At 42.6% G+C, this 22,349-nt stretch overlaps 2 protein-coding genes and 1 non-coding gene across 6 annotated transcripts in view; all 3 read left to right on the forward strand.

The window, feature by feature from the left end:
* PIK3C2A (phosphatidylinositol-4-phosphate 3-kinase catalytic subunit type 2 alpha) overlaps window positions 1–8,554 on the forward strand; it is a 118,090-nt gene extending 109,536 nt beyond the window's left edge. For all 4 annotated transcript variants that reach the window (XM_023230785.2, XM_023230788.2, XM_023230789.3 and 1 more), the window contains 6 exons: window positions 1,594–1,718; window positions 3,712–3,829; window positions 3,920–3,992; window positions 4,330–4,439; window positions 4,527–4,652; window positions 5,177–8,554. In XM_023230785.2, the coding sequence (XP_023086553.1) occupies window positions 1,594–1,718; window positions 3,712–3,829; window positions 3,920–3,992; window positions 4,330–4,439; window positions 4,527–4,652; window positions 5,177–5,359 (735 nt within the window). In that variant the 3' untranslated portion in view covers window positions 5,360–8,554. The remainder of the gene's footprint in view (window positions 1–1,593; window positions 1,719–3,711; window positions 3,830–3,919; window positions 3,993–4,329; window positions 4,440–4,526; window positions 4,653–5,176) is intronic.
* A 6,732-nt stretch (window positions 8,555–15,286) lies between these two features.
* Window positions 15,287–18,514, forward strand: RPS13 (ribosomal protein S13). Its single transcript, XM_023230790.2, has 6 exons — window positions 15,287–15,454; window positions 15,595–15,643; window positions 15,826–15,904; window positions 17,405–17,574; window positions 17,812–17,912; window positions 18,437–18,514. The coding sequence occupies exons 1-6, from the start codon at window positions 15,432–15,434 to the stop codon at window positions 18,468–18,470; spliced, it is 456 nt and encodes a 151-aa protein (XP_023086558.1). The 5' UTR covers window positions 15,287–15,431; the 3' UTR covers window positions 18,471–18,514.
* Window positions 18,168–18,258, forward strand: LOC111555098. Its single transcript, XR_002735409.1, has one exon. It is a non-coding gene; the product is annotated as a small nucleolar RNA SNORD14 (small nucleolar RNA).
* Window positions 18,515–22,349: the final 3,835 nt, after the last annotated feature.

A 22,349-nucleotide genomic window follows, 5' to 3' on the forward strand; every position in this document is an offset into this window, starting at 1 on the left:
CGTAAACCTTTTGCCTTTTTTAAAACTATTTATTTATTTATATTTTATTTTATTTTATTTTGAGACAGAGTCTCACTCTGTTGCCCAGGCTGGAGTGCAATGGCACGATCTCGGCTCCTGAAACCCGTGCCTCCCAGGTTCAAGCAATTCTCATGCCTCAGCTCCTGAGTAGCTAGCTGGGACTACAGGCATGCGCCAGCATGCCCAGCTAATTTTTGTATTTTTAGTAGAGATGGGGTTTCACCATGTTGCCCAGGCACATGGCCAGGTGAATTCCTGGCCCTAAGTGATCCACTCATTTCAGCCTCCCAAAGTTCTGAGATTACAGGCGTGAGCCACCATGCCTGGACTATTTTATTTACTTATTTATTTATTTATTTTTGCAACGGAGTCTCACTCTGTCGCCCAGGCTTGAGTGCAGAGGTGCGATCTCGGCTGACTGCAAGCTCTGCCTCCCGGGTTCACGCTGTTCTCCTGCCTCAGCCTCCCAAGTAGCTGGGACTACAGGCGCCCATCACCACGCCCTAACTTTTTTTTTTTTTTTTTTAGTAGAGACGGGGTTTCACCGTGTTAGCCAGGATGGTCTCGATCTCCTGACCTCATGATCCACCCGCCTCGGTCTCCCAGAGTGCTGGGATTACAGGCATGAACCACTGCGCCTGGCCACCTGGACTATTTTTATTTTTACTTTTTGAGAAACGGTCTCGATCCGTTACCCTTGCTGGAGTGCAGTGATGCAATCTTGGCTCATTTGGCTGGCTTGGCTCACTGTAGCCTTGACACCTGGGCTGAGTTGATCCTCCCACGTTAGCTATCCAAGTAGCTGGGGCTACAGGCATGTGCCACCACAGCTGGCTAATTTTTATATTTTTTATGGAAATAGAAGCTTACTATGTTGCACAGGCTGGTCTCTAACTCCAGGGCTGAAGTGATCCTCTCACCTTGGCCCCTCAAAGTGCTAGGATTATAGGCATGAGCAACCGTGCCCAGCTTACACTTTTAAGTTCTAGTTTATATATCTTAGGATGGTTATGATCACTCTTAAAATGTAGTTAGATGTGCTATAAATACAATGACTTATATTTGCTTTTTCCTATTGTTGACATATATATTACCAAGATAAAAGTACTTGAACTACATATAACAATTAAGCTATAAATTTCTTTTCTGTCAGGAAAGGAGGTTTTATTGCTTCTTGGTCTTTTAGCTAAGATCAGTATAGGAAATAAGTTTTTTTTTTTTTTTTTTTTTGACACGGAGTCTCGCTCTGTTGCTCAGGCTAGAGTATAGTGGTGCCATCTCGGTTCACTGCAACCTCTGCCTCCTAGGTTCAAGCGATTTGCCTGCCTCAGCCTCCCAAGTAACTGGGATTACAGGCACGCACCACCATGCCCAGCTAATTTTTGTATTTTTAGTAGAGACATGCGTGCTTTTACTGTGTTGGCCAGGCTGGTCTCAAACTCCTGACCTCAGCTGATCCACCCACCTTGGCCTCCCAAAGTGCTGGGATTACAGGCATGAGCCACTGTGCCCGGCCTAGAAAGAAGGTTTTAAATACAAATTTTATGTGTTTATGGTGTGATTTCTTTTCAGATTTATGTAGTCCGAATTTTGAGGGAAGGGCAGATTGAACCATCATTTGTCTTCCGAACATTTGACGAATTTCAGGAACTTCACAATAAACTCAGTATTATTTTTCCACTTTGGAAGTTACCAGGGTATGTATCCATCCTTGTACATTAATCCTTTTTGTAGGAAACAACTTGTTATCAAATGTAGGTGGAAAGCTTTGTGTTAACACTTAGTAAGATATTATCGGCCATGTGTGGCTTATTTTCCTTTGTATCACAAGGACCTAATACAAAAGTAGACATAAACAAGGAACTGTAAGTTTTTGTTGAATGAATAAATGATCAGGATGTTAAAATATGAGATTTTCTAGACTTCTAACTTTTGTTGAGCTTTAACTTTGCTGTCTCTACCATAGTAAGCAACACAAGATAGTAATTTGGTATCTTGGTTTTGAAAAAAGTCATATGTGGCTACGCATAGTGGCTCACACACTTATAATCCCAGCACTTTAGGAGGCAGAGGTGGGGAGATAGCTTGAGTCCAGGAGTTCGAGACTGGCCTGGGCACCATGGCAAAACCCTATCTCTATAAAAAATACAAAAATTAGCTGGGCTGGTGGCACATGTCTGAAGTCCCAGCTACTCGGAAGGCTGAAGTGAAAGGATTGATAGATACTAGGATGTTGAGGTTGCAGTGAGCCAAGATCACATCACTGCACTACAGCCTGGGTGACACAGTGAGACCCTGTCTCAAAAAAAAAAAAAAAAAAAAGTCATATGCTAAATCAGTGCAGAAATAATCTATCATGGGCCATACTGAGCTCCTCTGATAAAAAAAACTGAAGCATGGCCATGTGCAGTGGCTCAAGCCTGTAATCCCAGCATTTTGGGAGGCCGAGGTGAGCAGATCACGAGGTCAGGAGATCAAGACCATTCTGGCTAACACGATGAAACACCATCTCTCCTAAAAAATACAAAAAATTAGCTGGGGGTGGTGGCAAGCGCCTGTAATGCCAGCTACTCAGGAGGCTGAGGCAGGAGAATGACGTGATCCAGGAGGTGGAGCTTGCAGTGAGCTGAGATCTCGCCACTGCACTCCAGCCTGGGCAACAGAGTGAGACTCCGTCTCAAAAACAATAAATAACTGAAGCAAACACCATCAAGACTGTCAATCAAAATCTTAGTTTTGTATCGGATACCGAGTCTTCAGTTTTAATGTAGCTCAATGACCAGTAGATTTCCTGTGTCGAGTTGTTCATGTTTTCTTCAGACTAGATTTCAAAAGTAAGGAGGAAGTGAAGTGGGTATTAGAGTTTGTTTCCATGTACAGTTTCATTTTTCCACTGCTACCGAAATAAGTGGAATTAAGATTATCCTTTCAGCACCTTACTTAGGCCTTACGTTATTATTTGTGGATTTTACTGGTATATATAATAGTTATGGCTGATTGAGTAGTGATGTATTTTTTTTTTTAGGGATTAGATCTGGATAAAATATTTGAGTGATTAAACTTGAGAAGAAATAGTAGAAAATAAGTATTAGGTAGGTGCAAAAGCAATTGCGTTTTTTGCCATTACTTCTAATGTCAAAAACCATAGTTACTTTTGCACCAAGCTAATAATAAATATAGGAAATCAACATATACCTTTTCAACCAATGCTCATCAAAGGATAATGGGTAACTAAATGATGTCATCTCCACTACTTTGAAGAGAAATCACAAAAAATTACTTATTTTATTTTATTTTGAGATGGAGTCTTGCTCTGTCACCCAGGCTGGAGTATAAGCAATCTCGGCTTACTGCAACTTCCACTTCCCAGGTTCAAGTGATTCTTCTGCCTCAGCCTCCCGAGTAGCTGGGATTATTGGCATCTGATTATAGGCATCAGCACGCTAATTTTTGTATTTTTAGTAGAGACAGGGTTTCATCATGTTGGCCAACCTGGTTTCACACTCCTGACCTTAAGTGATCCACCTGCCTTGGCCTCCCAAAGGCCATGAGCTACCATGCCTGGCCACAAAATATTACTTTATAATGGATTAAGACTACTTTGTCTTTAAGTATATATAAAAAAAAGTATATTTCTAAAGAAATATTGTACTTATTCAAATCCCACTTGTTTTTGTTTTTCTTTTGTAGCTTTCCTAATAAGATGGTTCTAGGAAGAACACACATAAAAGATGTAGCAGCCAAAAGGAAAATTGAGTTAAACAGTTACTTACAGAGTTTGATGAATGCTTCAACGGATGTAGCAGAGGTAACCTTACTAAATGAGAAGTAATAACATCTTACACCTTTTGTGTTACATAATATTTAAACTAATGAATTGTTTTCTCTTTATTCTTAGTGTGATCTTGTTTGTACTTTCTTCCACCCTTTACTTCGTGATGAGAAAGCTGAAGGAATAGCTAGGTCTGCAGGTGAGATTATTTTTTTTCTCTTTATTGGTAACTCATGATCTGCAAGTCTGTAACTGCTCAATGAATGGTAGAATGACAGCAGGCTTACTAGCTGTAGTCTGAGAATGGGAGGAGAGTATTCTTTCTAAGCCAGTCTATTTCTGAATAAATATAACTTTCCTAATAGATGTGATTACTAAAGAAGTATAAATCAATGACCTACCAGGTTGTTTACTCCTTTTTCCCCTCCCTTCTGTCTGCCCCACATGTGACAGTCTTGAAAATACAGCAAAATCCTTTTACTGCAGCTTGAACCACTACAACAAATAAATAAAGATGAAAATATTTGTATTTTCAGATGCAGGTTCCTTCAGTCCTACTGCAGGCCAAATAGGAGGAGCTGTGAAATTATCCATCTCTTACCGAAATGGTACTCTTTTCATCATGGTGATGCACATCAAAGATCTTGTGAGTGATTACAAAGAATGATGGTTATAGAGGAAACCCTTACCTTGGTAGGAAGCATTACTATTAAGGGACTGCTTTTCTTTTTAGGTTACTGAAGATGGAGCTGACCCAAATCCGTATGTCAAAACATACCTACTTCCAGATAACCACAAAACATCCAAACGTAAAACCAAAATTTCACGAAAAACGAGGAATCCGACATTCAATGAAATGGTAAGTTAAAATCATTTCTAGAAGTTACCTTGGTTTATTGAGTTTTTTTTTTTTATTTTCATTTTTAAGTTCTGAGGTACGTGAGCAGGATATGCAGGTTTGTTACATAGTTAAATGTACCATCGTGGTTTGCACACCTGTCAACCCATCACCTAGGTACTAAGCCCAGCATGCGTTAGCTATTTTTCCTAACGCTTTCCTTCCCCTCATCCCATCCTCCAGCAGGCCCCAGTGTGTGTTATTCCCCTCTCTGTGTCCATTATTTTGAGATTTTAAATTTTAAACATTTTAAGGCCAGGCACAGTGGCTCCTGCCTGTAATTCTAGCAGTTTGGGAGGCCGAGGTGGGTGCATCACTTGAGCTCAGGAGTTTGAGACCAGCCTGGGCAACATGATGAAATTCCATCTCTACAAAATTATAGTCACTCTTTGGCTAATACTGTCACATGTTTTCACTTGAAATGTTCCAAGAAACCAAACAAACTTTAATTTGTGATTTACTGTTTCTTTTTTCCTTTGTTGTAGCTTGTATACAGTGGATATAGCAAAGAAACCCTAAGACAGCGAGAACTTCAACTAAGTGTACTCAGTGCAGAATCTCTGCGGGAAAATTTTTTCTTGGGTGGAGTAACCCTGCCTTTGAAAGATTTCAACTTGAGCAAAGAGACGGTTAAATGGTATCAGCTGACTGCAGCAACATACTTGTAAACTAGTGAATGTCTGAGCTTTGGAAGCAAGAACAGTTATAAACGTGCATGCATACATGCGCACACACACAGACACACACACACTTGTTAATTTTGTATAGTACTTTTATACTTGGACAGAACTTATAAAGTTAAATATACTTGCTGCATTTCAACACATCTGTTGGACCAACAGTCACATAAGTAACCTTTTTGAATTTTTGGAAGCCATTGCTGTTTTAAAGTCATTATACAGAATGCTACAAACCCTAAACTTAATATATACTAATCCCTGAAAAAGACTTTGAGACAGTACTATGTCATTTCAGCCACCTATTTTGCATTGTTTTCTATAAGGAGACAGAGCATATGTGTTTTCCTGTTATGCACCTTTTATAGCCTTTACCACTGTGTAATGTTCACAAACACCAAAGTAAAGGAAAAATGCAGGATGTTACCATAAAATCCAGCTGCTATTCATGGAGCTGAAAAACAAAGCACAAATAATAGATAGCTATGTTAAGAACTACTAAGTAGTTTATAGAAGTAGGGAAAAACATAATACTGCTTTTTATTCATGTCTTTAAAGCCTTTTTCAGAATAAGTGCCAATCACTGATGTTGTAAATAATGGTGCCTTAACTTTATATGCTTCCCTGGCACTTCATTTCTGATTTTTTTCCTGGTTTGATAAATAATTAGTACATAGGTTTCACTCACTTTCCGCTTACTAAAGACAAGAAATTATGTACATGTACTAATGTTTTTCCCACAAAATATCCTTTACTTCTGATGTATGAATTAGTTATTTAAATGGTTAAGCCATTTACGTTTTTGTAGCCGAATACCTGAATAAGACTCACCAATGTGATTGTACAATAAATTCCATCATTCCATTAAAATCCTACATTTATTCCCAGGAGTGGTAATTTCACCTCCCCACATCTATACTCCACTCCCTCAGTAAATAAGTGAAAATTGTTAACCCATGTGCCCATTCCTGAGTAGGGCAGACTCTTCACAAGAGGCCCATGACAAGAATTCTAGGGTCCAGATTTAACTTTAATATAGACCTTTGTCTACGTAGACCAGTTTGTCTTGTAAACTGTCTTACATGTGTAAACATTTTACATTCACGTGAAAAGTTATTTTCCTTTATGTAATAGGATTCAGAATCATAAGGGACAGGATTGAAATTATTCTACAGTAACCAGTAAGAATAAGATTCGGCTGGGCACGGTGGCTCATGCCTGTAATCCCAACATTTTGGGAGGCCAAGGTGGGCGGATCACCTGAGGTCAGGAGTTTGAGACCAGCCTGGCCAACGTGGCGAAACCCCGTCTCCACACAAAAATTAGCCAGGCATGGGTGGTGGCGGGCAACTGTAATCCCAGCTACTCGGAGGGCTGAGGCAGGAGAATAGCCTGAACTCAGGAGGCGGAGGTTGCGGTAAGCCGAGATCACACCACTGAGCCGAGATCACACCACTGCACTTCAGCCTGGGTGACAAGAGCGAAACTCCGTCTTAATAAAAAGAAAAAAGAGTAAGATTTATTTTTATTAGTTACTAATTTCAGACACAATTTTGTTAATTTGGATATATACATATATATAATAATAACTCTCATGGTTAGAGTAGAAATTCAGATACTTTAAAAATGGTAATAGAAATTGTACCAGTCAGGTTGCTGTGAGAAAACTGACAAAATATGCAATAAAGAATACCAAGAGAAAAAGGACAATCGCCAATTCAGTTGCCCAGAACAGAATTTTTATGAACTGCACAAATGTTTAATGTAAATGGTGATAACTACAGGGAAGAAATAGAAAAGTTGATAATATATCAGTGGGACAGGGTGGGGGAAAAACTTGAAATTTTTGGTGCCTAACACTAATGGTCCATATGTAGTTAAACCCATGAGTATGGTATATGAATGTCTTTTTTTAATGTTAAAATGTGTTGTCTATTTAATAAGTTAATTAATATGCAGATCAAAGCACCACCATTTGCTTTTTCCACAGATCATTGACATTTCCTCAAAGTGTGTAAGTACCTTTGCAAATGCAAATGTGCTAGTAATTTTCACTTAAGCTTTTGAGACCTAATTCCATTCCACCAGTTATCACTTAGCCACTGTAATTTAAAAACAAACAAAAACTGTCTTGGTAGAGGTCATCATTAATTAGACTCAACATGTACTGCCTTTTTGCAGTCTATTGTGACAGTGTCTTTCAGCACAAATAATAGAGCTAAAAAATGTCCTGTCACTTCTATTATAAGAAATCTGGATTCATATCTAAAAGTATATATTATAATACTGTACAGTTAAGAGTTCAGAATAAGTGGTAATGTTTTCTCTTAATTTAACTCATTTTGTGCCTTCTTTATTCATTCAAACACACATACATTTTACATAGTTTATTTCTTTATGAAATGCTAATCTTCAGCCCATACCAAAAAATAAAAAAAGAGGGGAGCCTCTTTGCACTACTACTATCAATCAGTTTTAAATTAGTTCGATTTTTAAGCATTTTTTAAAAGCTGACATTAAAGTAAATCTGAAAAACAAAAGTTTAACAAACTGGCCAAGACACTAATTTTTACGTATAATCACAATATTTTATACTCACCTTTATTGACTAAACATAATTATGCTACATGTTGTCCTGCATCAGAAGAATTATTTCTTCTTGCCAGTGTTTTGGGATTTGAAGATAATGGTTCACTCAAAGAACCTATTATTTTCTCTACTGAGGAACCCAATGTAGAACTTGCACTGATATTTTTATTACTGCCTTTATATGAATCTATAGGTATCTAAATGTTAAGGCATGTATGATCTTTGATTTCTTTTTTCAAATTAAAGTTGTATAAAAGTTTCAATATCTTGCCTTAAATTAGTTGTCTATTTCTAGAATTCAAATATTGTGGCATTTAAAAAAGAAAACATTCACTTTTGAAACTAAGACTTCAGATCAAAAAGGACTGAACCCCCACTATTATAATCCATAAATTTATTTCCATGTTGTTTGACTAGCAGTGCATATATGAATGAATATGGTAATTAGTCTCATCTGTAAGAACCAAATACTTTACTTATATTAAGGTAGTGAATAAAGATGTATAATATTTTTATTAATACCCTGAATATATTCAGTGGATTGAATGTGACTTCATAACTGTACTACGATTGTATTAAAATATTTCTGGAATAAAAGAACTCTGCTATCATTTCTTTCCTTGTTGACAGTATATACTAACATTTTTGGTTCCAGACTTTGCTATGAGCTCAATCTTGATGTTCTTTCCATCTCACCCAGGAGTTTATTAGGTTTAATAATCCTCAATTTCAGAACTAACCTGTCAGTTGCCCCTAAAAATGTTCAAATAGAGATTCTGACTTCTGTTACTCTTTTTTTTTTTTTTTTGAGACAGAGTCTCACTCTGTCTCCCATGCCTGGAGTGCAGTGGCAACATCTCAGCTCACTGCACGCTCCATCTCTTGAGTCAAAGCAATTCTCCTGCCTCAGCTTCCTGAGTAGCTGTAACTACAGACATGCGCAACGAAGCCCGGGTAATTTTGTATTTTTAGTAGAGATAGGGTTTTGCCATATTTTCCAGGCTGGTCTCGAATTCCTGACCTCAAGTGATCCGCCCACCTCGGCCTTCCAAAGTGCTGGGCTTACAGGCAGGAGCCACCGCACCCTGCCTGAGTGTTACTCTTTGAAGGTCTGGATTGCAACCACTTTTACACAGTCCCATCACTGTTTCTCAGAAGGGAAATGCTTCTGTGAGTATAGTCCCTGGCCTTTGGTACTTTATTAAGATGCTAAGTAGTCCTGCAGCAGCAGCACCTTCATCCTGTAATGGTAAGTGTGAAGCTGTGGTTCTCCGACCCTAAGATGACATGTGAAAGGGCCCAGAGACCAGTGAAGAGCAGTAACTCAATTACAGCCAGCTTTGGGGGTGACAGTGTCTGTCAGAAAAAAAGGATCTTTATTTCATCCTTACTCTTTTGAAAAACTTCATTATGCAAATCTTTAATCATTTACAAAATTAGGTAACAGCCTAATGAACTCCATGAGTGAATCCATCACACAGCTTCAACAGTTACTACCTTCGGGCTAACCTTGTTCCATCTGTATTAACTAAGATGTTCCTAGGTATGGGTATCTTTGAATTTATCCTATTTAAGATTCTTAAAACTGTGGATCAGGGCTGGGCGCAGTGGCTCACCCCTATAATCGCAGCACTTTGGGAGGCCAAGGCGGGCGGATCACGAGGCCAGGAGTTCCAGACCAACCTGGCCAATGTGGTGAAACCCCCATCTCTACTAAAAAATTAAAAAATAACAGGCACCTGCCTGTAATCCCAGCTACTCAGAAAGCTGAGGCTGGAGAATTGTTTGAACCTGGGAAGCAGAGATCATGCCACTGCATTCCAGCCTGGGCGACAGAATGAGACTCCGTCTCCAACAACAACAACAAAAAGCCAGGCGCGGTGATTCACGCCTGTAATCCCAGCACTTTGGGAGGCTGAGGGCAGGCAGATCGCGAAGTCATGAGTTCAAGACCAGACTGGCCAACATACTGAACCCCATCTCTACTAAAAATACGAAAATCAGCTGGGTGTGGTGGCATACACCTGTAGTCCCAGCTACTTGGGGGGCTGAGGCAGGAGAATCGCTTGAACCCGGGAGGCAGAGGTTGCAGTAAGCTGAGACTGCGCCATTGCACTCCAGCCTGAGCAACAAAGGGAGACTCTGTCTCAAAAAAAAAACAAACAAAAAAAAAGGATCAGTAGCTTTCTTCACTTCTGAATACTTGCTAGCCATTATCGTTTCAAACGTTTTGTCTGCCACCTTTTGGAACTCTGATTAAATGCATAATGTATAATAGACATTTCCACTCTTATTCCATGTCTTCTCTTCTTGTCTCTCTCTTTTTTTTTTTTTTTTTTGTCCCTGCATTCTCAATTTTTTCTGACTTATTTTTGAGACATTTTATTTATTTATAATTATTATAAAAAAATAAGTAATTTTGTTATTTTCTCGCTCTGATGCCCAGGCTGGAGTGAAGTAGCACGATCTCCACTCACTGCAACCTCCGCCTCCTGGGTTCAAGCAATTTATCTGCCTCAGCCTCCCGAGTAGCTGGGATTACAGACATGCACCACCATGCCTGGCTAAATTTTGTATTTTTAGTAGAGGCAGGGTTTCACCATGTTGGCCAGGCTGGTCTCGAACTCCTGACCTTGTGATCCACCCGCCTCGGCCTCCCAAAGTGCTGGGATTACAGGCATGAGCCACTATGACCAGCCCTGACTTACTTTTTAATTCACTACTTCCAACTGTTTAACCTATCCGTTAGGTTTTAAATTTTGGTTGTTGTATTTTTCTTTTTCTTTTTTTGAGACGGGGTCTCAATCTGTTGCCCAGGTTAGAGTGCAGTGGGACAATCATGGGTCACTGCAGCCTCAACCTCCCTGGGTTCAAATGATCCTCTCACTTCAGCCTCTGAAACAGCTGGGACTACAGGCACATGCCACCACGCCTGGCTAATTTTTGTATTTTTTGTAGAAATGGGGTTTCACCATGTTGCCCAGGCTGGTCTCAAACTCTCAAATACCTGGGCTCAAGCAATCTGCCCACCTTGGCTTCCCAAAGTGTTGGTATTACAGGTGTGAGCCATCATGCCCAGCCAATTCTTGTATTTTTTCATTTCAATAATCAGTATTTGGTTCTTTTTGTTTGAATCACGATCCAGGAAAGACACACACAACACTGTCAAGACCAAAGAAAAAAAGTTGTGGGTTTCTTCGACCATTTAAAAAAAGAAAAGATTTCACCAATAAATGGTGCTGGGACAACTGGATAACCACATGCAAAAGCATGAGTAGGACTCTTACACCATATATAAAAATTAACTCAAATGGATCAAAGACTTAAATATAAGAGCTAAAACTGGTTGGGCACAGTGGCTCACACCTGCAATCCCAGTACTTTGGGAGGTCAAGGTGGGAGGATCCCTTGAGCCCAAGAGTTCGAGGCTGCAGTGAGCCAGATCGCATCAATGCACCCCAGCATGGGGGACGGAGCGAGACCTTGTCTCTGGGGGGAAAGAAAGCCAAAACTATAAAACTCTTAGAAGAAAAGAAAAACCTGGGTGTACATACATCTCTATGACCTTTATCTGATGATTATTAGATGTGACACTAAAAGCATGAGCCACAAAAGAAAAAAATTAATTGGGACTTCACCAAAATTAACTTTTGTGCATCAAAGGAAACTTTTTTTTGTTTTTTTTTTTGAGAGGGAGTCTCACTCTGTCGCCCAGGCTGGAGTGCAGTGGCCGGACCTCAGCTCACTGCAAGCTCCGCCTCCCAGGTTTACACCATTCTCCTGCCTCAGCCTCCCGAGTAGCTGGGACTACAGGCGCCCGCCACCTCGCCTGGCTAGTTTTTTGTATTTTTTAGTAGAGACGGGGTTTCACCGGGTTAGCCAGGATGGTCTCGGATCTCCTGACCTTGTGATCTGCCCGTCTCAGCCTCCCAAAGTGCTGGGATTACAGGCTTGAGCCACCGCGCCCGGCCATCAAAGGAAACTATTAAGGAAAAAAAAGACAACGCGTAGAATGGGGAAAAATATTTCCCAATAGCGTATCTAATAAAAGGAATCAGATATATACAGAGAATTCTTACAACTTAACAACAAAAAGACAGTTCAATTTAAAAATGGGCAAAGGGCCAGGCATGGTGGTTCACCCTTGTAATCCCAGCACTTTGGGAGGCTGAGGCGGGTGGATCACCTGAGGTCAGGAGTTCAAGACCAGTCTGGCCAACATGGCGAAACCCTGACTCTACTAAAAAAACCACACACAAAAATTAGCCAGGTGTGGTGGCACGCTCCTGTGATCCCAGCTATTGAGGAGGCTGAAGCACTAGGATTGCTTCAATCCAGAAGGCAGAGATTGCAGTGAGCCAAGATCATGCCACTGCACTCCAGCCTGGATGACTGACAGAGCAAGAAAAAATTAAAATGGCAAAGGGCCAGGCGTGGTGGCTCATGCCTGTAATGCCAGCACTTTGGGAGGCCAAGGCGGGCGGATCACCTGAGGTCAGGAGTTCCAGACCAGCCTGACCAACATGGAGAAACCCTGTCTCTACTAAAAATACAAAATTAGCTGGGCATGGTGGCACATGCCTGTAATCCCAGCTACTCTGGAGGTTGAGGCAGAAGAATCGCTTGATCGTCTCAAAATAAAAGTCCATACGATGGACTTTTATTCAGTCATAAAAAGGAAAAAAGTACCGATACATGCTACAACATGAATGAACCCTGAAAACATGCTTAGGAAGCTGGGCAGTGGCTCCTGCCTATAATCCCGGCACTTTGGAAGGTTGAGGCTGGAGGGTTGCATCAGCCCAGGAGTTCAAGGCCAGCCTGAGCAAAATAGTGAGAACCCTGTTCCTTTAAAAAAAAAAAAAAAGTTCGGGCGCGGTGGCTCACACCTGTAATCCCAGCACTTTGGGAGGCCGAGGCGGGTGGATCACCTGAGGTCAGGAGTTTGAGACCACCCTGGCAAAAATGACGAAACTCCGTCTCTAGACATTTCATAAAAATAGAATCATAAGGCCCGGCGCGGTGGGTCACGCCCAGGCTGGAGTGCAGTGGCGCCATCTCAGCTCACCGCAACCTCCACCCTCCTGGGTTCAAGCAATTATCTGCCTCAGCCTCCCAAATAGCTGGGATTACAGGCATGGGCCACCACGCCTGACTAATTTTTGTATTTTTAGTAGAGACGGGGTTTCACTAGGTTGGCCAAGCTGTTCTCAAATTCCAGGGATGACAGGGAAATCAGAGAAAAATGGAGACACCTAGATTTGTATTAAGTTTGAGCAAACAGGATCTTGTTTAACTGAAACAAAGGGGCAAGGTTTGGGAACTGGAGTCATATTAAATTTGAGATACCTATTCCATATCTGAACTAAAAACGTAATATTGGCTACTGATAAACTGCTAGAAAAAAACATTACCCAAATAGGTACCCAATTTGACTAAAATTCCTAATGGTTTGGGAAAAGTTATTAATCAAATAGTGATAGATTACGGCTTTTCTTTTGGGGAGGTGTTGTTTTCTTGGAGAATTGACCCCTTTGTTTTTATAAAGGGTTCTCTCTTTATCCCTGATACGTTTTTTTTTTTTTTTTTCCTTTTTGAGACGGAGTCGCTCTGTCGCCCAGGCTGGAGTGCAGTGGCCAGATCTCAGCTCACAAAAAGCTCCGCCTCCCGGGTTCACGCCAGTAGCTGGGACTACAGGCGCCCGCCACCACGCCCGGCTAATTTTTTGTATTTTTAGTAGAGACTGGGTTTCACCGTGTTAGCCAGGATGGTCTAGATCTCTTGATCTCGGGATCTGCTCGCCTCCGCCTCCCAAAGTGCTGGGATTACAGGCGTGAGCCACCGCGCGCGGCTATCCCTGATAACTTTATTTCAAATAGTGACAGGTTAAAAGAGTGGATGCTTCATTATCTAGTTTCCCAATGTCTCGCCAGTTACTTTAAACTTGTCGACAGTTTGATTTCACTGACCTCCCTCCTTCCTAGAGCTATGCTTATAAAAAAAATTTAAACATTCAAAAATTTTTAAAAGCTGCTTCATTTGCCCATTCTTTCAACGCATGGTTGTGTACCAGCACTGAGTCATTCTTTTTCTTTCCTTTTTTTTTTAGACAGAGAGTTGCTCTGTTGCCCAGGTTGGCGCGCCGTGGTGCTATCTCGGCTCACCGCAATCTCCTTCCCGGCTCCAGCGATTCTCCAGCCTCAGCCTCCTTCGTAGCTGGAAGGAACCAAAGGCACCAGCCAGCACGCCCGGCTAATTTTTTGTATTTATCGAGACGGGGTTTTGCCATGTTGCCCAGGCTAGGTCTGTCTTAAAAGAGCTTCTTCCGGCCAGGCGCGGTGGCTCACGCCTGAAATCCCAGCACTTTGGAAGGCCGAGGCGGGCGGATCACCTGAGGTCGGGAGTTCAAGGCCAGCCTGACCAACATGGAAAAACCCATCTCTACTAAAAATAAAAAATTAGCTGGGCGTGGTGGCGCATGCCTGTGATCCCAGCTACTCAGGAGGCTGAGACAGGAGAATCGCTTGAACCCGGGAGGCGGAGGTTATGGCGAGCCGAGATCGCGCCATTGCACCCCAGCCTGGGAGTCGAGAGCGAAACCCCGGCTAAAAAAAAAAAAAAAAAAAGCTATTTGCTATTTCCTTTACGGTTCCTTTTTCCCAGGAAATTCAAACGCCTCATTTTATCCCTCATCCTCTTGGCCTTTGCAATCTTGCTCCCAAGGCTCTTCCCTGCCCACCAACTGTCTCACTTGGGAACACGGCTCCGTAAGCCTCTGCCTAACCCTTCTCCCCGGAGAGTCCAGCGCCCCAAAGCCCTGCGCAAGGGAATTCGAGTGCGGAGGGCGGCAGGCATCCGCAGGAACGTGGTTCAACTCCTTAGACCGTTTCTTCACTGTCAGTGACTCTCCCGTGACAGATAAGAGTAGGATTTAGAAATGAGAAATGGAAGCGCCGGCTGGGCGGTAGCCGCAGCCATGGCTTCCCGTGTGGTCCTCATCACATGCTATTGTATCTGTTATTTTATTAGGCGGAGGGCCGACTCTGAGGTATCTAGTTCCAGGGCAAAGCCAGGAACTGGTGAATGAGCAAACACCTGTGTATGGCTGATTCTTCTAGCCCTACCTGCTCCATGCCCACCCCCAGCGCAGCATTCGAATCTTTATCATCTCGGAGTCCGAAGTAGGGAATTTCAACGCAAGCTGCCTGCAGTCAGCCTCAAATTCCCGCTCTGGCTACAAGGCTGATCAAAGACCGATGCATGCCGGGATGAGGCCCGGCCGATTGACGAATCGCTTGCGACGCTGAAATGCATTTCGGGAGATGTAGTCACACAGACGGCGGTGACTGCGCAGCGTAGCTCCGCCTCCTGCGTGCGAGGAAGCGTGGACGTGTGAGGTCACTTCCTGCGTGTTGGGTGGCTTCCTGCGGCATTTCCGCCCTCGCTCTCCTTTCGCTGTCTGACCGCCGCCATCATGGGTCGCATGCATGCTCCCGGGTAAGCTCGGGGCGTCGAACCGGATTGCTGGGCGGGTGTGGGAGGAAGAGAGGGAGTGTGGGCAGCGAGCCGAAGGGATGATGTTCTGGGCTGCTCAGGCACGAGCCGCCACCTCACTTAGAGACTGCTTCTCTCCCCAGGAAGGGCCTGTCCCAGTCGGCTTTGCCCTATCGACGCAGCGTCCCCACTGTAAGTAGCGCGCTGGGACCGGGGAGAATCCGGGGAAGGGGGTGGCATTTGTTTCGGGTGAAGCGACGCCGGGGTGAGGAACTTGCGTGTATGAGGAGCGCGGTTTTGCGGGCGGAGAGGGCGCTGTGCTTAGGCGCCATTCCTGAGTTCTCATCCTAAGGCTGCTTTCTATTCCATAACAGTGGTTGAAGTTGACATCTGACGACGTGAAGGAGCAGATTTACAAACTGGCCAAGAAGGGCCTGACTCCTTCACAAATCGGTGAGTGTTTGTGTAGCCTCTTTCGCCTGTCCTCGTGTGACTTGTAGGATCTAGTAGGTGGTAAAGTTATTTTAGAAATCGCAAAAACTATGGTTTCGGCACCGTACTACAGGCATCATTGTAAGCACTTTACATGTACTGATCTCGTTTAATTCTGACCACAATACTTTGAAATAAATCTTCGTGGCTTTCCCCCCAGTTTACAGTTGAGGATCCAGAGGCACAGTGCAGCTGGATACTAACCAGCTCCAAATCACACAGCTCTCAAGTGGAGGAGTTGGAATTGGCTAAGCAGAGTGCCTGATACAGTTCTTCACAGTTAGGTGTGATTTGAATCTCAGTTGCGTGTGACTTCGTGCAAGTGGTTTCATTCAGCAAATGTTTGCCTTCTGTGTGCTGAACATGGTTCTGGGGCCTGAGAATATACTAGCCTCCTACTCCCCCGCCCAAAAAAGCCAGCCGCAGTGTGCCTATATTCCCAGATACAGGTGCAAAGGTGGGAGGATCACTTGAGCCCAGAAGTCCTAGGCTGCAGTGAGCTATGATGAAGCCACTGCACTCCTGGGTGACAGAGAGGCGCCACCTCTTTTTTTTTTTTTTTTTAGACAGTCTTGCTCGTCTCCCAGCCTGGAGTGCAGTGGCGCGATCTCAGCTCACTGCAACCTCCACCTCCTGGATTCAAGCGATTCTCCTGCCTCAGCCTCCTGAATAGGTGGGATTACAGGCATCCGCCACCAGGCCTGGTGAATTTGTGTGTTTTTGTTTTTGTTTGAGACGGATTCTCACTCTGTCGCCCAGGCTGGAGTGCAGTGGCACGATCTCGGCTCACTGCAACCTCTGCCTCCTGGGTTCATGCAAGCAGTTCTCCTGCCTCTGCCTCTGGAGTAGCTGGGACTACAGGCAGCACCACCAAGAGACGGGGTTTCACCATGTTGGCCAGCCTGGTCTCAGACTCCTGACCTCAGGTGACCCACCACCTCAGCCTCCCAAAATGCTGGGATTACAGGCATAAGCCACAGCACCTGATGATCCCATCTCTTAAAAGGGGGAAGGGGGATGCAAAATATCTGTACTCCTGGAGCTTGTAGTCTAATTGGAGGTATGACACACCAAAAGAAAATGTGTCATAGACTGTAAGTAATCAGAACTCATTAGAGGTTTAAAAGAAATAACGTGTAAAGTTTTTAGAAGAATGACCAGAGTTCTCAATAAATGTTAGCTGTGGAATCCCAATTCCTTTGGTCATCTGTATTCCAGCAAACTCACTGTGATGATAGTTTTCCAGCATTTCTCAGTTTCCACCAGAAAGGTTTTCCTTAGTCTTGGGTAAACCTTCCTTGGATGTCTGAGTGAGCTTTATGTGCATTCCCATGTTGGTTTCTGTGATGTATAAAAGTATACCTCCAGCTTACGGATAGGAAACTATGCCCTGATTTCTGAGCCTCGACATCATCCAGTTAGTGTTTCGTGTTGAAAGTTAAAACATGATTCCCTTTTCAGGTGTGATCCTGAGAGATTCACATGGTGTTGCACAAGTACGTTTTGTGACAGGCAATAAAATCTTAAGAATTCTTAAGTCTAAGGGACTTGCTCCTGATCTTCCTGAAGATCTCTACCATTTAATTAAGAAAGCAGTTGCTGTTCGAAAGCATCTTGAGAGGAACAGAAAGGTAAGCTAATAAACAAAATCTGGTGCTAAATAGGACTGCTTATACATGCATCTGGTTTGAATTATCCAAGGTGGCTAAGTACACAAACTAGTGTAGGGTTGCTTTGAAGTTCAAATTCTACCCAAAGAGATTTTCATTAGAGAAAGTGCATAGTAGCTCTACATTGTCTTATTAATGTTTGTTAATGTTCGGTCATTTTGGGTGGTTTTCTTGAATTGCGCCAAATTTTATTTTTAGGATAAGGATGCTAAATTCCGTCTGATTCTGATAGAGAGCCGGATTCACCGTTTGGCTCGATATTATAAGACCAAGCGAGTCCTGCCTCCCAATTGGAAATAGTGAGTGTCAACTCTGTTGTTGTTGTTGTTGTTGTTATCAAGTATAGGAGTCAGCCAATAGTAAAAGTCCTAGTAGTGAATATGTTCGGCCTTGGGGGCTATTTGGTTAACTGCTCTTTGAGCTCTGGCCTGGTAGTGGGAAAGCAGCCACAGGCAGCACATAATCGAATGGGTGTGGCTGCTTGTCTTTAGTAGGTAAATTTTCCTTTCATACCTCTACTCCCAGGAGTTTGAATTAATTTTCGCATGAATTGCTCACTATGATGATTGATCGCCAGACATTCGCAGTTTCCACCAGAAAGGTTTTTCCTTTTGTTGGCCAGTTCTTCCTTGGATGTCTGAGTGAGCATCTTCATTCATTGTGCTTCAACGCAATGAGTTGGTTCAGGTATTCAGTAGTTTGGGCTTTTGCATTTATTAACTGTTTGAGAATAGCACCATTAGTGGGGAGATTATCTGTTAATGAATATGGAGGGACCGGTATTAATCCTGATTTTCTTTCTTTCCCCTTTTTTCTTTTTCAGTGAATCATCTACAGCCTCTGCCCTGGTCGCATAAATTTGTCTGTGGACTCAAGCAATAAAATGATTGTTTAACTAAAAGCACGTTTTATATTTATTTTCCTAGAAGAAAAATGTATATATATCAGTGGTTCATATGTGTTGATCTTGTTTGATGGGGAAGTGTTTTAGGTGATTGATGTTAGGATTCCAGGGAGCAGTAATATAGTGTACATCACATCCCTTCGTTGGCCCCTTAAACCAGTTGAGCAGCTTATAACCTCATAGGTGGTAGCCTTAAATATGGAGAACTGGAAGACACTAGGAAATAATGCCTTTGTGTTTGTTTTGGTGTCATGGCAAAAATGTTTCTAAGTTTTTTTTGATACATTTAATGTTAAAGGCAGATAGATCCCTGGCAGATGTTAACCACTGGTAGCATCAGAAATAGTAATCTGGGCAAAAGTAATTGCGGTTTTTGCCATTACTTTGATGCAAAAACCACAATTACTTTTGCACTAACCTAATACGTAAAAGTGTCACTGGAGGGAGGGGAATCTGATACGGAGAGACATTGGATCTTGCAGTGAGGGGTAAAGATGAAGAAGGAATCTAGGGGACAGTAAACAGGCACAGTTTGTCTGGAGCGTTGGGGGTTTAGGAAGAATATTTGAAATGGGCTTGGGTTCCTGGCCTTTGAAAATATTTGGTGGGTTAAAGTAAGATTTAACTTGTTTTGGTGTTGTGTTTTAATTTAATTCTTAACCTAATGGGGTACATGGGTATTGCTGCTTGAATGACTAAAATCTCAGACAACCCTAGGGAGTGGTTCAAAGTTATAAGACTTATGTGTTTAAGCTGCATGTCTGGCTGGTGTTTGTTTACAGAGCCACGATCCTTCAGAATTCAGAAAAAGGGCTGCACGTGGTGGCTCACGCCTGTAATCCCAGCACTTTAGGAGGCTGAGGTGGGTGAATCACCTGAGGTCAGGAGTTCAAGACTAGCCTGGCCAACATGGTGAAACCCTGTCATTACTAAAAATACAGAAGTAAGCTGGGCATAGTGGCAGGCACCTATAACCCAGGAGGCAGAAGTTGCAGTGAGCTGAGATGGCATCACTGCACTCCAGTCTGGGTGACAGTGAGACTCCGTCTCAAAAAAAGTTTCCATATTTTTTTTTTTTTTGTAACATCTGTTGACCCAAGTGAAATAGCATATGCACATTATTTGCCCTTATCTATCCATGTGAGCACCTAGAATTTGTAGGTTCCTCCAACAACTGTTTTCTTCCTTGAAAAAATCATCTTTTCAAGTGGTAGGTGTCCATCTTACAGTATCCCCGTGTTGCCCAGGCTGGAGTGCAGTGGCGTGATCTCAGCTCACCGCAAGCTCTGCCTCCCGGGTTAATACCATTTTCCTGCCTCAGCCTCCCGTGTAGTTGGGACTACAGGCACCCACCATCATGCCCAGCTAATTTTTGTATTTTTAGTAGAGATGGGGTTTTACCGTGTTAGCTAGGATGGTCTTGAACTCCTGACCTCGTGATCTGCCCGCCTCAGCCTCACAAAGTGCTGGGATTACAGGCGTGAGCCACCGCACCCGGCCCACCTTCTTATTTCTAAGTAACATTCTTTTTTAAAAAAATTGAGGTGAAATTCACATTACAAAATTCCCCATTTTAAAGTGAACAATTTAGTGGCATTTGTTTATTCATAATATTGTACAACCACCACCTTCAAAACATTTTCATCACCTTGAAGCAAAACCCCACACTCCTCTTGACTTAGTCCCAGCATTTTGGGAGGCCGAGATGGGAGGAACGCTTGAGCCCAGGAGTTTGACAGCAGCCTGGGCAACATAGACCTCTGTCTCAAAAAACAAAAAGCCCATACTCATTAAGCAGTTATCCCCATTTTTTATACCCCCAACCCCTAGCAGCCACCAATCCACTTCCCGTTTTTATGGATTTGCCTTTTCTGGATATTTCATATAAGTGGATTCATACAATATCTGACTTTTTGTGCCTGGCAGTCTCACTTAGCATGATGTTTTTGAGGCTCACTAACATAGCATGTGTGTACTTCATTTCTTTTTGTGGCTGAATAGTATTTTACTGTGTGTGTGTACCACAGTTTATGCATTTATTAGTTGATGGATATTTGGATTGTTTCCACCTTTTGGCTGTTTCAAATAGTGCTGCTCTGAATATTTGTGTACATGTACTTGTTTGACTACCTGTTTTCAATTTTTCAGGTGTGTATCTAGGATAATTGCTTTAAATAACATTTTTATGCCCCTTTCCTGGCATCTTCATAATTCTGTAATCATTTGTGGCTCAATCAATATTCTATGTTTACATTTCTATGACTTTTGTATACAGTGTTGATGTGATTCCAGTTATAATTCTGTAAATATATCTACAAAAAATAATGTTAGTTACCTTGTTTTTCCATCTGCTTAGAGTTCTGTGTTCCTGTTTCTATCTCATCCCCAGACTTTGAGCCATAGTTTAATCTCAGTACATTTAAACAGGGTTACTCTTTGTTTTTCCTTGGTGATACCCTCCCAGGACGCTTCATCCTCTAGTGCCAGTTTAGACAGCTTACCCTGAGACCTGTAGTTCTGGGATCCCTGTTCACCAGCAATCCGAATATTCTGTCTGTCTCCAGTGTTAGATTCCTTCTTCCTTATCTTCTGTCTTCCTCTTTCTTGGTTTGCGCCCTTTTGGAGGATGTGGGAAACGCTGCCTCTAGCAGTCCCTAACAAAAGGCTCAGTCCTTGGATGTCATTTTTTTCTGTTCATCTCAACTCTTGGTAACTTCATCTAATCTATGGTTTTCCATGCCATCTTTAAAGCTACTACACTCAAATTCATACCTCCAGGGCAGACCCTCCTTGAACTGCAGACTTAGATGTGCATCTGCTTATTCTATATCTCCCCTTGAATCGCTAATAAACACTGGATATTTTGACTCCTTTTTTTTTTTTTTTTGAGACGGAGTTTCTTGTTGCCCAGGCTGGAGTGTAATGGCACAATCTCGGCTCACTGCAACCTCCACCTCCCAGGTTCAAGTGATTCTCCTGCCTCAGCCTCCCAGTAGCTGGGATTACAGGTGCCCCCCATCACTCCTGGCTAATTTTTTTTTTTTTTTTGAGACGGAGTCTCACTCTGCCACCCAGGCTGGAGCGCAGTGGCCTGATCTCAGCTCACTGCAAGCTCCGCCTCCCGGGTTTACGCCATTCTCCTGCCTCAGCTTCTCGAGTAGCTGGGACTACAGGCGCCCGCCACCTCGCCCAGCTAGTTTTTTGTATTTTTTAGTAGAGACAGGGTTTCACCGGGTTAGCCAGGATGGTCTCGATTTCCTGACCTCATGATCTGCCCGTCTCGGCCTCCCAAAATGCTGGGATTACAGGCTTGAGCCACTGCTCCTGGCCTAATTTGTTATACTTTCTGTAGAGATGGGGTTTCGCCATGTTGGCCAGGCTGGCCTCGACCTCCTGACCTCAAGTGATCTGTCTGCCTTGGCCTCCCAAAGTGCAGGGATTACATGCAGGAGCAACCGTGCCTGGCCGGAAATAATTTTCTTTAAACATTTTTAGCATCGCTTATTGTTTATAGCTTTAAAAACAAAAACCAAATGCTATTGCCAAGAAGTCAGATGTTATTCTGATTCCTACTCTTTTGTTTGTAACTTGGTAACTTTTTTCTTTTTTGACTCAATGCTTTCAGGATCATCTTATTAGCGCTTGGTGTTCTGAAATTTGCAAAAATACCTTGGCTTTTATTTTTTTCATGTTTTGCAAGGTACTGAGTGAACTATTTTAGTCTGAAAATTATCTTGCAGTTCTGGGAAATTTTCTTGAATTATTCTTTTAATAATTTCTTCCCCACTATTTTCTATGTTCTCTTTGCGAAACTCATTATTTGTACATTAGA

This window comes from Piliocolobus tephrosceles, chromosome 13, assembly GCF_002776525.5.
Source record: "Piliocolobus tephrosceles isolate RC106 chromosome 13, ASM277652v3, whole genome shotgun sequence".
In the NCBI taxonomy this organism is placed as follows: domain Eukaryota; kingdom Metazoa; phylum Chordata; class Mammalia; order Primates; family Cercopithecidae; genus Piliocolobus; species Piliocolobus tephrosceles.